Source organism: Hirundo rustica, chromosome 4, assembly GCF_015227805.2.
Source record: "Hirundo rustica isolate bHirRus1 chromosome 4, bHirRus1.pri.v3, whole genome shotgun sequence".
NCBI lineage: Eukaryota > Metazoa > Chordata > Aves > Passeriformes > Hirundinidae > Hirundo > Hirundo rustica.
This window is the reverse complement of record NC_053453.1, coordinates 9,747,324-9,763,732: the sequence shown is the minus strand read 5'-3', so window position 1 is coordinate 9,763,732 and position 16,409 is coordinate 9,747,324. Positions and strand designations below refer to the sequence as shown.

General features: G+C 35.3%; 1 protein-coding gene across 3 annotated transcripts in view; it reads right to left on the bottom strand.

Annotated features, from left to right (window-relative positions):
• Positions 1-2,587: 2,587 nt before the first annotated feature.
• The window catches only part of CACNA2D1 (calcium voltage-gated channel auxiliary subunit alpha2delta 1), a 368,498-nt gene continuing 354,676 nt past the window's right edge, over positions 2,588-16,409 (bottom strand). For all 3 annotated transcript variants that reach the window (XM_040063345.2, XM_040063347.2, XM_040063349.2), the window contains 2 exons: positions 14,943-15,025; positions 2,588-7,124 (listed from right to left, as the gene is read on the bottom strand). In XM_040063345.2, coding sequence (XP_039919279.1) covers positions 7,008-7,124; positions 14,943-15,025 — 200 coding nt within the window. In that variant the 3' untranslated portion in view covers positions 2,588-7,007. The remainder of the gene's footprint in view (positions 7,125-14,942; positions 15,026-16,409) is intronic.

Genomic DNA, 16,409 nt, shown 5'->3' with positions numbered 1-16,409 from the left:
CCTGTGGATTAATTAATTCCTAAAGATCTCAGTGCTTATATGGCAAACTGACTAACTCGTATCATAATGTGCAGTACTTGGACTCTCAAAATAGCTAACAGGAATATTACATGCTAACCACACATACCAAAACATTGTGCTATTAGTCAGTGTTGAAGCATGTTAATTAACATTTCCATAGTGTGTCTATTACAATGCTCAAAACATTTATTTTTTAATAATCAAACCACTGAACGGAGGTTGAGATCACAAGAGTCTGGGTCACAAGAAGAGTTTGGGTTAAAGCCACAAAAGTTAAAATGGAAATTCTGAGTGAGATTTCATTTCCGACTCCACATGTTTTATTTTGTTTATGAAATAACTAATTCAGTAGCTGAAAAAAACAATTGAAAGATACTCTTGAAAAGGAAGAGTGTATACCACTGAAATCCTATATTTCATATTTCCTTCTCAAAAGAGATATCAGATTCTAATAGCGCTAAGAACCCATTAAAAATACCAAATGAAAAAGTAATGGATGAAGTAGAAGATGCAGATTTTACTCAATATGTTAACTCCTCTCTTTGAAAAGGCATACAGCTAAAATAACAGTAGAAAAGACTTTTTAAAGAATTTACCTTCCAATCATTAAGGCGGATGGCTAAAACCTGGCTAGGCCTTGCAGTATGTAACCAGCTCCTAAACCCTGTTCACCGTACAGTAACTCACGAGCAGTTGACAACTACAGCTATGTGAGACAAATCACAAACATGTTCATCATTCCCCCAAAGGAAACACTTATTGCCAAGTTCAAATACCCACTCTACACAATGTGGGATGTATGCTTGGAGATCTAGTCAAGGAAAGATTTGCAACATCCAGAGGAAAAACAAGGTTCAAAACCCCAAAAGGAAGACAGGGGCAGATGTTCTGTTAGAAGGGAAGACTCCACTAAAAGATGTCTGGGTTTCTTAACAAGGTTTCAAAAGGAAAGGTCAGCTCCTGAGAATGTCCTATACTCAATCTGTCAAAGAGAGAAATTATGAAATATTTTTTTTTTTAAAATAGAAGAAATAGTTTGAAATTAGATTAAATCATTCTCCTAAAAGTCTCATTTTTCTTTCATCTTCCCCCATATACATTTTGTGAACAAAAGCTCCTAAGATGTTATTGGAAAGAGAGACATCATTCTCAATGTCTTTTGCAACAGCCAGAGAAAATGTTGTACCATTTAGGGTGGGCATATTTTTCAGTCAAGCATTACAAGGAGAACTGGATTAATAGCTGTGACAACGAAGGAGTTTTATAATATTTGTGTTATATAATGCCTTGATTTCTGTATATGGTTAGCAGCAATAGAGCTGAATCGGACAATATGAAGCCATCTCTCAAAATAATACAGTATGACAGGCCAAATGCATTCTGGTTTGATTTGCACAAAGGATGAATATAGAATATCTCGCTGCAGTGCAGCCATTTCCCATATCTAACTGATGAGGTCAAAGATGCTTATAAGTTCCAGAAGTGTGGGGAAAAAACCTTGTGTTGTCCAAGAGTGTCTTCTCCTTTTCTTAATTACTAGTGTATTGCAATACAGCTATTAAACTAAACATGTACAAGAAAGGGATTTTTGGGATTTATTTATTTCTACATCTCAGTGGCAGTCAGCTTACAGAGAACATGATAGAGTGAGTTCAGCATGTGGGGATAATCATGTAGTTAGGAAGCAATGTTTAATCTAGTTGAGGCTGGTAATCTCTGGATGTTGATGCACAGTGTCATGCACTGCCTTGTAGCATTTCCACATGGGTGATCTATTACTTTGCAGCCCTAGAATCTGCATTTGATTTCTTATTCTCTTATCTACTCCTCAGGGATTCAGTAAATCCATCAGAATTTTACAACTGCCATTCTCTCTGGGCTGTGAGACATTCACAGTCAAGGATTAAAATCAGGCTTCTAAAGCAGTTGCTACTTGCAGTTTTCTGCCCTGCATTTCTGACAGAGATAGCCAGTGCCCAAGCAGGAAGTCTGAAACCCAGCAAAGCACTTCCTGAGCATCCCAAGCCTGTTTATTAAGGTACATACATCCACTTTAATTATAGTGCTTAGATAAGAACAGCAGCAGTACAGAAGCTGACTGAATTATAACTCAGTTTTGGTCAGAGGTGGGGACAACAGCTTGGGCAGGACCCATCTGAGCCATCTGATTTTATTCTGCTTCTCCATGTGAATGAATTCTTGGACTACATCAGTGTTTACAAGTTAGCAAATGGCAACCCTTCCAAAAGCAATTGTTTCAGGACAACAGGGATACTTCAGTTGTCTCAGACTCTTATTTTACTGAGAGCTTTACAGAACCTCAGTTTTCATTGGTTATGTTTCTTCCACCTTTTCTTTTTCAATTCTCATTTCAATAGTAACAAATAAAACAGAAATGAAGGTTGCTGTGCATTCTTCTCTGAACCCAATGAAGACCTGCGTTGTCACTGTCTTCACTCTTTTCAGACACTTTATTATAATTATACAAAACTCAGACGTATTGTATAGCAAATAATATAGGCTCTTATCTGCATGTTTTTATTATACAGAATGAACAATAAAATAGTTGATTTTAAATGATAAACTTTTATTCTGAATATACTGTTTTTTGCACAATAATTAACACAACAGTTTTAGGATTATAAATTTTATAACATTATTGTACAAATTTTTACAAAAAATCATTTTTGTCAGGCTTGTCAAGTTCCACAAAAGTGTCAAGAGAACACAAGAAAAGGGAGAAAGACCTGCTTGCCTTGTTAAAAGCAATCAAGTCTTTTTTTGCAGAAACACACACTGAGCATTTCAATAAAAATATCCCAGAAAGCAAGATCCAGACATTCCATACAACACAAGAAGAGAAGACAGCTTTGTCAGATCACAATCGCAATTTCATGGCATCTGAACAAGACAGTATCCCTTTAGCCTCAGTGAAATATTTCTTCAAGATGATGTTTTTCTTTTAAACCATAAATAGGACAGATGCAAGTAGCTGGGATGAGGGTGAGGCTGACTTTTCAAAAGTCTTCAATTGTTTTCAGACGCTTTGTTTTAATCTTTTTACAATAGTGTACAATGAGTATTAACAATATTAACATTGTGGTATGAACAAAATAATAATAAATCTGGCCTTTGTTAAAGGCTTGGATGTCTGATGAAGTTAGGGTAAAATTTATCCTAAGAAAGGAGTTATTAACATTTCACCTTACGCTGACATTCCAAAAACACCCGAGTGCATTGCAGTGCCTTGTAGGCAATAATATATTTCTTAATAACAATTGTGCTAGAATCTGAATTTTTGGATCAGTGGTAGTGAGGTCGTGTTTTGGAATTAAGTCATACTAAGAATGTTTGCTATGTGTTAATGGGAAAAAAAGGTCTTAACGTCTCTTCAGTGACAGCAAAAAGCTCTCAACCACAGCAAGTAACACTTGGGTTGCAAAGGTCACTTAAAGGGATACTTCCTATTTGAAACCAGTAAGGCCAGGTTTTAAGTTAATAAAAGGAATATTGTAGGAAAACTTACAAATGGCAGCAACACTGTTGTTTTTGTCACGTTAAGCAGTAAAGCCTCAAGCATTAGAAACATGAAAAAAATCATACTAAAGTCTTAAAGGTACAGGACCTAAAAATCTTGTCAATCAGATCTGCTATGTCATGTTAAAAACTGTTACAAATATGGACCACAGTCAGTGTTTTGGCAGTAATGCTGGTTGTGTAAAAGAAAAAAACTACAAAGAAACCTTTCATGTTAAGTCCTCAAATCATGTTTTGCACAGTATCATGCTGTAACAACTTTAATGGTGGTTACTTGTCAGATGTACAATACACTGCATGATTTCTGTGTGAACTGAACCAGTCCCAACAGTTCCCTTTGAGCTATTTATTTAAAAGGCTTGAGCAACCACTGACAGAGCCTTTTATCTGAATTTAAACCCCACAACTTTTTACAGTATATCATATTTAGAAATATTTAATTTAAATTTTAGGATCAATCTTCTTTTTTCAAAGACAAGAGAAGATGACTATGATGCACTGCGAGAGTAAGGATACTCTTCTGCATGAGAATTTGCATGTATTCATGCAGGTTATTTCTATCAGACTGTATTCAGATTTTGAGATAGCTGAAGTTCAGATTGCATTTTCAGTCTATGTTCTTCATTGGGTTATTTAAAAAAAAAAAAAAAAAAAAAAAGTCTTGACCATCATTTGGATATATTTAATTATATAATTTCAAAGTATTTAAAAGACTCACTACTTTCTAAAGCATTAATAAGATGGATATCATGTTGGTTAAAAGTTTATATAGAAACATATTTCTTCAGGTCATGTAGAGGGGCGAAGGAGAGGAACAAAGGACATTTCCCTTTTTGGATAACCCAGAAGGGATATGTGTCTACATGGCATGGGCTTCTCCCTCCTTTTGCATTTGGGCACACTAAGGGAAGTGGGATGAGAGAAAAAAGTCACAGATGTTTCCTGTGGCAGCATGAATTTGTGCCATCTTTCTTTCTTCCTACAAATTCTAATCAAATACTTATTAAGAAACTCTGAATATGGCCTACCAGCATAAGCAGTGTTTTAAACAGTGCAACTTGTCCATGAAGGGTTTCTTTTGGGAAGCTAAGTGAAAACTATAGAGAACTTAATATACTAACGTAAAATTAAAAGAGCACAACACAAACCAAATATTTATAAAGTAACCTCAGAGTAAAAGCAGCAAGTGCAGTAATTATTGACCTAATCCTAAAAAACTTGCTCCTCCCATAAAATGTCAGTTGACTGCATTAAGGAAAAATACTGGATGCGGTCTTGGCATTAGAAACACCAAAATCAATTTTTTTATCAGGCAGTATTTGGTGTTAGGGTGAACAGAACTGCAGCACTATGACTGGAAGGAAGAGCTCCAAGTTTATCTTCACCCTTCTTATCAACATTAGCTTACCTTCCCTGAGGAGGACCTGAAGTCATCCAAAACAGTTAATTGTACTTTTAACCTCATGACATTGCTAGGTTTATTTTTTTAAAAAATCTAGATTTTATCACTGAGCAACAAGTCAGGATTTATTTTTTTTCACTCACTGTATTCCCAAACATGAGAAAATACATAGCTGGAGCCAAGGTACATGAAAAACAATGAACCAGCCATGAGTACAACTACAGTAGACATCTGATCGTTCAAACCATGCCATGGCTTTGAATAGCTTCTTCAGTTTTCATAGGATATTAATGCATGCCCAATCATTTTCTTAAGCTTTTGGCATGATCAAAATTATAACAATCAATTGCCAGCGTATACATACTGATGATTGCATTTTTTTTATTTTTTAGAGCTAGTGTATTGTGCCATATTAATATTTGCATATTGCAGTTGTTAGCAGAACTGTACAATACCAGCAGAGTTGCACATTCATTGGTTTAGCTGTCTTGCAATACTGTTTAGTTCTGAAAACTAGAAAAAAAAGCACAAATCATATTTTGCATCAACACTATGCTACACTGTAATATTGTCATTTACTGCACCAACCTGTATCACCAATGAGGTTGTATAAAAACAACTTCTAGTTATTATTCACAATCAAGTATCAATGTGCATACATATAGATTCAAGGCTCCCCATTTGTTTGTATTTTTTCTAATTGCAGCAACCAGGACATTTTGCTGTTAAATATGCTATTTTCAATAATAAATAGCAACAGCATGTTGTAATATTATGGGTGGGTTTATATGAAGGAAACAAAGCGGGAACCTGATATGAACCTTAGAGAACATATACTTCCAAAAATAAATGTCTTAAATCTGATTTTTATATTCTTAAAATATCTGTACACAGATTTTCATGTGAGATCGCTATTCTGTAAAAAATCCACCTCAACCCTTTTGTTACAATAGCTATATTTACCCTACTTTCTCAGCTTTTTCATTGCACAGTATATTCAGAGCTCTGTTTCATAATATAATTTAATAGGATTTGATTGCAACACATTTCAATGTTCAATTTCTCACACAATACAAGAATCACTCTGTTATCTTTTCAATGAACTATACTCTACCATCAAAGAAAACAAACTGAAAAACAATAACATAGCATCATCATCATGCAAAATACCCCTGGAAACCAACGTTCAATTATCACAAAGACATTTTTTATTCACAAGCAATTTTGTTTCAGCCTTCGAAGAATTTTTACTAGCTTTCTATGTAACTGCATTGTGAAAACGATGTGAATATTACATTGAAATTAGCATTTTTTTTCTGACAGAAGATGACACCAAGTTTAAGATGAAAATCACTTTTTTAGTTACACTCTCCAGCACCTTTGTATTTTGAAACACAGTAGTTTTCTCCCTTCCTTCCTTTCTACATACAATATCAACCTACCAAGCTTAGCTGTCTGCATGATTCACTTTGGAAGAATTAACCACTCATCATAAAGCATTCCCATATCTGGTGAAGACTGGCCAATATTTTCATTTTACTCAACTAATTTGGACAAAACTGATGTTAAAAGCAACCATCGTGGTGCTATTTATGTATATTGGGGAGAACGTTTTCCTTTTCCTTTTCCTTTTTGGTTTTTAAACAACTGTTCATGTAAAAGAATATAAATCTTCAAGATATCCAAAGCTTAAAAGAAATGAAAATCATATACATAAGCTATTGTTAGGGGAGCCCTTTTACATGAAGTCATCAAGATTACAACAACAAACAAATGAATAAACAGAAGGTTTTAGACTTCCCCAGTGGGGGACGTAGAGAAATCTGTTTGGATGGCGTAGATGATGCAGCATTCACACACGGTGAGGGATCCGACACTCCAACATGCAGGCGTCCTGGCGCCTTGATGAGTCTCACAACGCGTGACAACCAGACACGAGCGCTGCTGTTCTGCTGCTGTCCCAGTAGCTGACCCTTTCGAAAATGAAACTGAGGCTATCGTTTTGGCCAGGTCTTGATTAAGTTATGCGGGTTTTGGTTTAGCAAGGTCATAACTGGCAGTGTCTGCTGCCAGATAACAGCCAAAGCAGGACCAACTGAATTGCTACCATAGACCACAGTGATGGACTCAGACCAGAGGCCCCACCGCAGTCAGCCGAATCTTCCTGTCGACAAGAAGACAAGAAATAATTTAATATTAATCAGTGAAGCTGCTTGAGAAGTAATCTACATCTTAGTTTTCAACATTTTTAACTATCATTGAGGCATCCTTTTTGGTCTTATATATGTTATTTTGCTAAAATACCAGTAAAATGATTCCTGGAAATTCCTCTGATTTTTGATACAAAGAGTGCCATTAGTACTTTAACTATAAACATGCGAAGATTAAATACTTTCAAGGTACACTCTTATGAACTAGATAGGATACTTACACCATCAATCAAGAAATGCTACGGAATATACCTGGGGGCCCCAGTAAACACCATCTGTATTCCTTAAAATTGCATTCATTTTAAGATTCAGAGTATGACTTTATTGTGAAGGAAAAAAAAAAAAAAAAAAAAAAAAAAAGAGCAGATAACTTTGCAAGATTAGAAAACAAATACCAGAATATGTATGTCATCAAATGATCACATAATAAAATGAATATGGTCTGCAGGTGAAGATATGATCAAAGAGAATGAAAATCCTTTCTCTGCCTCTGGTGCTCTATTCAAGTATGAAAGGAAATTTTCTATTGCACTACTTGTGCTTGCTTGTTGCGGTTTGAAGCTTCCTCTGAGCTGCACTGCTCTGTCATGCACCAGTAACTATCCCCTATGCCACACAGCAATCACACCACTTTTCCTCTCTCCTCTCCACCATTAGTGGCTGTCCTTTGGTCTCACTTTGCTTATAACGCTTAATGCCTTCAACATGACGGACCTATTCATTAGTCTGGCTGAAAAGCATTTGATACCTGTTCTGGAGCCTGTAACACCTTAGACATTGTTTCTCAAGATTGATGCAAACTCTGATTAGTACCTAAAACACCAAGAAAAAATTCCTCTCACCGCTTTGTGTCACAAGCCTGAGATTCATGGGTAGCTCTGAAGGCTGAAAATATTTGGTCTTTCTCTTATTTTCACTGTATTCTGTACCCATGGTATAAAATACACTTTTTATTTTCCTAAAGATTCCAAGCCTCCAAGGGCAGGAAAACAATGTAGGTGGAAAGGAATTTAGGTGTATTAGCAACTGGGGAAACTTCTTGAACAGGAGCAATATGTGCAGAGAAGGACAGATAACTGAATCTGAACAGTAACAGAGACTGGCTGCTGGCATAGAAATTAAAAAAAAAGAAAAAAGCAAACAAACAAACAAATAAAAAAACCCCCAGAAAGCAGAAAAAAGCCAACACACATGGACAAGATCCTGGATCACACTGACATGCCACTGAGGCATATGCAATTAATACTTAATATAACCCAGAAAAGGCTGGGGGGCAGAGTGTGTGTGTGTGTGTGTCTATAAAAGGGATAATCAGGATAAATAAGAAAGCGTCATTAATCAATCTTTAATTTAATAGCAGATTTCCTTAAGCAAATTTTGCTTTCCTTAAGCAAAACATCCCAGCTTTGTAAGAACAGCATTGCAGGACATCAAGTTCACTCAAATGGGCAAGAACCAGAAAGTACATAAAAATGGCAGATCAGATATAAAAAGGAAATTATTGGGGGGGGGGGGCGGGCGTGATAAAGTATTTTTTATAATCTCCCTTAAGATTACAGTGAAAGGATAATAGAAAATTTTGACTAAAAAAACCCCACAAAGCCAAATATGATATTAGGGCAACTCCTTCATAATAGAAGTGTAAAGACAATGTGGAAATTACAGGGCATTGCAAAGGCCTTCAATGAGCTCTTTATACCAGTTTAATGGGTGAGAATTTTAATGTTATTTATTCTGCACACAATGCATTCTTTAAAGCTGGTAGTTTTCCAAAACAGTTTGGGAAAAAATATGGAAAATCAGATAAAGCAGACAAAGTAGACTCAGTACATAATCAGGAACTAAAGCATTCACTAAGAGTCTCCTTTAGAAACTTGGATATAAAAAACCTCAACAATCCCAAGCAAAAAAAATCCCCCAAATCAGCATTCAATTACCTTAGAAATAAACAAAAATTCATTTTGTCCTAATCCTAAAGCAAATACCTCATGTAGGCTGCCATTCCTTATTAACAGTATCTTCTTCCAGACATATCTCTGTCATGTGTTAGCTTTATAATTTAGATGTATAGTTTTGGCTTAGGATTTTTTTTTTCCCTTTTTTTCCTTATTGCTTGTTTTGCTTGTTTGATAGTTTTTTTGGTTTGTTTCTTTTTGGTTGATTGCATTCTACAAGTTCAAAATTCCTAAGGTCTCTGGTCAACAAGAAGTCCTAAGTGAACTCTGCTGCACCAGATTTGGACTAGGATCCTAAGATTTCAAGATGCACTGAACATTCTGGTTTATTTAGTTTGGCTCTGTCACTGTTTGCATCTGCAGTGTGTCTTGTCATGCAGCTTTATTTCTATTTAAAGCACTTAAAAATAGTCCTGTTGCTTCTTCCTCACAGTGACTACCATTAAAAACAGAATGACCAGTAAAGGTTTCCTCTCACATGAATTCAGTGAATGGCACTCAGCGTTACCTCTTGGTATTTATTATTCTTATCACTGAAATTGCTTAGAAGAGTCATCTTTGAAGAAAGAGTTGAAAGCAAAGCAGGAGATTTAAAATTTCCAACAGACGGGAGATGTCTGGAGAGTGTAAGTAGTAAACTGAAGGTCTTAAACAAAACTGTGCTTAATATGAAGGGAAAATACTTTAATAGTGAAAATTAGTACGGATACAGTATGGATACAAAGCAAGTAGGCCTCCATGTATAGAATTATACAGGACTCAGCTTAAGTAATTTTGCATTAGATGAAATATAGCAAATTATGTTGTTAAATTAATCCTACCAGCATATGTGCTTGAAAATTCCCACCATTCTGTTCAGCGTTTCTATTTGCTCTATGAGACTTTTTAACTACACCACAATTTCTAAATTACTCTTACATTCATCAGTCATACAATGTCATATTCCTTTTAGGTTGAAAAGAAGTATTTCAGTATCTTTTTCCCTCCCCCTAAGACTACATAGAGAAGTTTTTAAAGGATTTGCAATTCACAAGAGTAGAGAATTTCTTGGAAGCCTCATATAGGAGAGGCATCGTCCTACCACGAACAACAGCATTAAACTGAACTACACAAAAGTATACAAGGTTTATACACATATTTCAAGGTTAGTGAGATTCTATCCTCATATTGATCAAAGCCACTTTCAATTTCTGTGGTTTGTAGACCAATTTGCAGTGGTAAACTAGCAGTTCTGCCAAGAACAATTTCTAAATGTTGTCTCTGGAATCAGTTAATTCTTTCATGTCCTAAGCTAAGACAAAAATAGTAGTAGCAAAGAAGGTAGAGTAAATCCTATCTAAATCAATTCTTTTTCTCCACAGAATTTCACACCGTAATTTTCTTTTGTTCTTTAACTGTTGTCAAAACTACAGGAAATATGATAATATAAAATAAAAAAAGGAGGAAAATCTGATTATGTGTTTATTTACACAAATCAAAACAAATAACAGTCCCCTAGAAATAAGTGGGATTCCATCCTCAGTTTAAAACCAGATTGAGAAAAATGTCAGTTTTGAATGGTCTTCAAAATTTTTTTTGAAAACACTTCCCCTCTTCTTGAACTTTAAGAAACTTTTCAACTGTTTCATGTAAATGTTATTTTTGAGACTTCTTCTAAAGTATCTTATAACAAAGATATACTGCATCATTTTATCTTCTCTTTACATTATCTTATCTTTACCTCTTCTAGTGCAATTAGACTTGGAACTATTTTTAAGCAGATTCATTGAAATTTTCCAGCCTATGACATTAATCACACAAGTCCTGAATAACAGATCAGCTGGGGATGTCCTATCTTTGTTGTCCGCAAAATTATGCCTGTATATTAATTCTCTTTGAAGAAAGAGAGAGAATTGTAGAAGAAATTGGAAAGAACTTTAATTTCATCAAAAGTGTATGAGAAATTTCTTGCATTAATCACATCAAATTTCCTGGCGTGCTTGAGGTAGAGGAGTGTCAAATCCAAATGTCATCTCCTTCATGTCATGCCTTACTATGACAGCTCTAGGTAAGGCTGTTTTACAGCATCACATGCTATTAAAATTATTCAGCACTTTCAGAATGGAAATGAATGATTTTATAAAACCATACCTTCATTTTTAAGTATCAAAACCACATATTCATTGCTATATATCAGCATTTCCTTGAAGACACTGCCAGTCCAAAATTTAAAAAATACACTTGGAACTATAAATACATATATACATGGCTGTAAGACAAAGGCTGTACGCATACCTGTTATGCCTTTAGAAGTGCACTATAACTGTTCAATGTACTAAATAAAACTTTGTTTTTAAATGATAATAATTCATCAGAACCCACTGTGCTACTCTGACTTATAAAAGTGTAAAATGACATCTCCCCAAAGACCTTCTGATCTGGCTTTTGATAGCAATTGATCACCTTGAAGTTGTATGTTTTATAAGTATGTATTTCAAATGTTTCATAATGCATGGAGAACACCTTTGCTTTTACTCAAGGGTCATTTCCACTTTCAATGCATGGTCACTTATAAATTTTGTATTACCATCCTTTGTCTGGACCACCAAAGCTGTCAAAAGTGTACAGCTACCCTTGCAGAGACTGGGCACACAGGCTTCCATCAAGATGTATCCAGTTGCCCGGACTGCTAATCACCCTCAAAGCTCCCATCTGGAAGTTGATGGAAGTAAGACATTCCCAGTGGAAGCTAAAAACTTGGACAGTTCTTTTCTTTATTCTCAGGCATGGCAAACAAAACCAGTGTGCATGTATAAAGTAAGAGCAAGCCATTTGAGGCAGTGATAATGACTACTTTGTTATCCTTGATGAAAAGTAAAAAAAACCCTCTCAGGTTAGTGAACCTGATCAGCTGGATTGTATCGGTGTTGGCTTCAGTGATTTAATATAACTATACAGATTAATGTCCTGAGACAATCGATTTCCAAAATCACAAAGTTATTAAAAACAAGATGGATGAACAAAATTACCTTTATAACTTTCTGCTGCCAAAAGCTTATTAGCTAAAATTATATTTTGTGTGTTTCCCACCTTAAGTAGAAAACTCATTTTGGGCATAAGGAATTCAGCTCAAGGTGAGCCTCTGTTGCTTTATGTACATTGGACAGTAGATTTTAATTAAAGAAAGATATTGCATGAGAAGGAACATGAGATGTTAATCTAGATTTTAATGTGAAATACTACTGGCTTAAAGGAAGGCCTTTCACCTTTCCCTACAACCTTCTGTCATGGCTGAGCAAGTTCTTAGGTTTACAAGAAGCTACATCATTTAAATACAGAATAAGAAAATTCAAAATTTCTTAAATAATAAACAGATTTTAAGGATTTTTTTTTCACTTATGTTCAAGAGATATTAATTGAACCTTCCCTTAAGTATAAAGAAAATACAGATTACCGTGAAAAAAGACTGTTCTAAATTTCAATTTTCAACATTTAATTAATTTTCAATATTTCATTACACTAACTCTGAAATATGCCCTGTAATCTTTTATTCCTGGCTTTTTGCTTTACTTTGATAGACATGTGAGCATCTCCCTCTAGTGGTTTACAGAACAATGTTGATCAGAACTCCTTCCAGTCACACAGTTTTTGCTCTTTAGCTCAGCAATTCTCTTGCAGACATGTTGCTTGCACAGTAACTCATGACGCAGTCCCACACTATCAAATGCAACACAGTCTAATTGCCAAGGCTTTAGTTGTAAACACCAGAGTCTGCACTTGGTCTTACCGGAACTTACGTAGTTAATTAGAAGAAAAACCTCACCTTCTGCTGTAATCAGGCAATTAATATGTTTAGTTCATCAAAAATTAAGAAATTAAAAAAAAAAATCATTTTACTGAATTCCTAGCGTAACCAAACTGATGCACGCCATTATCTTCCATCATTAACTGTTGTGTTCATTTGAAGGCAGTGAAGTAACCTTACTCTTCTCAATAGCAACACTCACACACTACACCCATCCTTGCCACCCCTAAGTAAAGCTTCACTTTCACAGGTATGATGTCTCTTCTATTTGTATCTTTATTTGTCTCGGTGAAAAAAAAATTTCTTCTTCTGTTCATTTTAACAAGGACAAGGGAAAAATGCTTAGAAGTGAAGGATGTGGACACAGCTGGTACACTGCAAACTCAAAGAGCCAACCATATAAACCCAACAGGTTCCCTTGTCTTTGTATGTTCTGTAGGATAGGCCCTCGTGTTCAGTAATTGTGATTTATAAGGCTACAGACAGGCTTTTTCATATTTAATTTCTCTTAATATTGCAACAGTAATTTACTCCAGATTGTTGCTTTTGCGACTTGCTTCATTCTGTTTTCTGTTGTATGCTCAGTAAGTAAAAAAGTCTGCTAATTTTTTAAGCCAAGAACAAAACAAAAAATTAGAGAAAGTAACTGACCATCCACACCACATGAAAACTTGCAGAAAAATGAAGATAGGAGCGGACATCATGGCAGAGGCACGACTCGTTGTGCATATAGGCTGATCCTATTAATAACGGGCAAAGTAGCAAGTAGAGGAAAGGAAAGAAAACACAGAAAAAAAGACATACAAGATGAGATATCATGCAGATTGCTGGCAGTTAGCAGAGTTAATGTGAAAGCATCCACCCAAGAGCAAGAGATTCACAGCAAATTTTGCAAATAAACTTAACCAAAACAATTCACTGTTACAAAAGACATGACTTACACACTGATCAGCACATCAAGCTAGTGAGCAAGAGTTGTACTTTCACACACAATCATATCGGGATGGTTTGGATTACTTAAAATGGCTGGATAGCTTTTGGATGGGTTTTCAACTTTATTTGAACTTTTTTGGCCAGTAAGAAAACTTCCTTTTTAAACTAAAATTTGGTTACTAGAAAAATGCATTGAATACCAATTTGCTAAGCTTTTTTAAATACTACTGACATCTCAGTAATTGTGCCTCATTACAAGAAAAATGGGGGACATACTGGAACAAATTTTGGTATACAGCAGTTATAGCCAACTAAGTGCACTGGTTTAGGACAATCCTTCCACTGCAGAAATTCCAGAAATTGCATGAGGCATTAAAAATGCATTTAAAAAGTATTTATTGTATCTAATGCTAGGTACTTCTTTGTTCAGCATTTTTTGTTCTTGAAATTTATTCTGAACAACTTGATTTCAACATAATCTCTTTAGTATCTTTCAAAGATAACATAGAAAGAATATTAAAAATAATTTAGATATGTGGTACAGTTATATTTTTTCTTCTTCTAAATTAAAGCATTGAACACAGAAGTACCAGACAGCAGAGTTTTGATGGTTTCAGGAAAGCAATGCACTTTTAAACCTAAGAACATGACCTAAGGGCAGTACAATTTTCAGAATTAGAGACAACATCCTAAAACCACATACAACATTTTTAGTAATTTAGCAATACTTTAAATAAGATTTGGAAACATTATAAAAATACTACTTCTAAGCCAAGATTATCATCTACTTGTTCAAGCCACTGAAGAACTGAATTTCGCAGCACCATACAGACACCAACAGTTTTATGCTCACTGATGATATTTTAGTGGGAATCATGTGTGAAAGTGCAATGGTTATAGGAAAGGCAGATAAGAAAGCAGCTGTTAAATTTATGTTAAATTGAAATAAAGTGGCTATGGTCTAGAGTGAGCAGTATGTTTAGTGATAAAAAGGTTACCAGGCACCAAGGTACATTTAAACACAGTTTTCACTGATCATCTAAAGCTGCTCTACAATTGTTTATAAAGATAGTCTTGAAGTCTTACAACTTCAGTTTTACCTGTTTGGCTTCATCAAAACAGATTTCAGGACCCTTTCTGTATCTAGGTTGCTTAACCATTTCACATGGATTTGGACCTTCATCTGTTTCTCTCGTTAAGGAGTGTCACTGTTTTTCATCATTGTACATAAGCAGGATCAACATTCTGTTTTTATTTTTCATGGCAGAAGATTTATGCTAATTCAGATAGTGCTGAAATAAACATCAATATTCACAGATCCTTGTTTAAATTCAAAAAAACCAACCCAGCCCTTTAGATAAATGAAAATGAAATACCTTTTTTTTACGTTGCTATAATCAAGAAAATAAACATCCTACAGAGCTTTTTAGAATATTTAAAATATTTTCAGAACCATAAAATAAAAGCTGATTTCTTTTAAGATTTTCTGTATTGCTTTTTTTATCATTGCATAAATATTTCAGAAAATATTTCACAAAGTAGTAAACCTTCAATGGTGCCGATCACTTATAGTTTATGTTACCGCCTAGTTACTCTGCTGTGATGAAGATACACAGTAAAAGCAAGGAAACTTGTTTGGAAAATAATGTCATATACAGGCTGAACGCAGCAGTGAAAACCTATAAAAACTACTGGTTCTATTATGGGTACACTTATATTACCCCTAATATAGAAAAGATCTGTAGGCAACTGTAGGCTTGTAGTAAATGACAGGAGAACTACTGAGATGCCATCAGCATTTCAGTGATGAAGGCAGGCAGAGAAAATGCTGTCCATACTACCAGCAGAACAGCAGGAGAGAAAGGGGAGCAGCGACATGTTGTTAATTAGCTAACTGAATATACGAGGTATTGCTTTAGCTCACATCCCTGAAATCTGTAATTGCTGGTGTTAAAGTGTACTTCACACTGCACTTCAGATGTGCCACTGGCTAATGAGGGGCACAAGTCATTGCAGCAGACTTGAAACACATGGATACGGCAAACTGCAAAACAGCCTTCTGGTGAAACCTGCTTTTATTACCATTCAGTATGCTGAGCCTTTTTTATTCCACTCCAGGTAGTACACATATTAAAGCTATTAAACGAATCGAGTGCCAGAACTTATCTTACTCACTAGCTCTAGTTTACACTTGAAGCAATCCTGTTCATGCACTACCATGGAGTAGTACAGCAGCTTCAGTACAACAAGTGGAGAGGCCAAAGGGAAGAGAAGGCAAGATGATGGGGAATTTATTTCTACATCTGTATCTGCCTTCATTCAGATGTTGCCAGACTCATCTCCCCTTTTCTCTGCTGTGGCTCAACTGAAAGGGAAGTTGAAGCACGAAAATATTCTAAGAGACTCTGCATAAGCAAAGCTGTACCAGCCAAAAGGAAGCAAAGTGTAATAATAATCATCTAAATAGCACCCAAAGGTCATTTTGTCTGCTTGGGTGATGTTATGCTACATCTGCATTTCACTATGTACCTTAGTTACAGAAAAGAGGGAATAGCTTAGTACTGCGA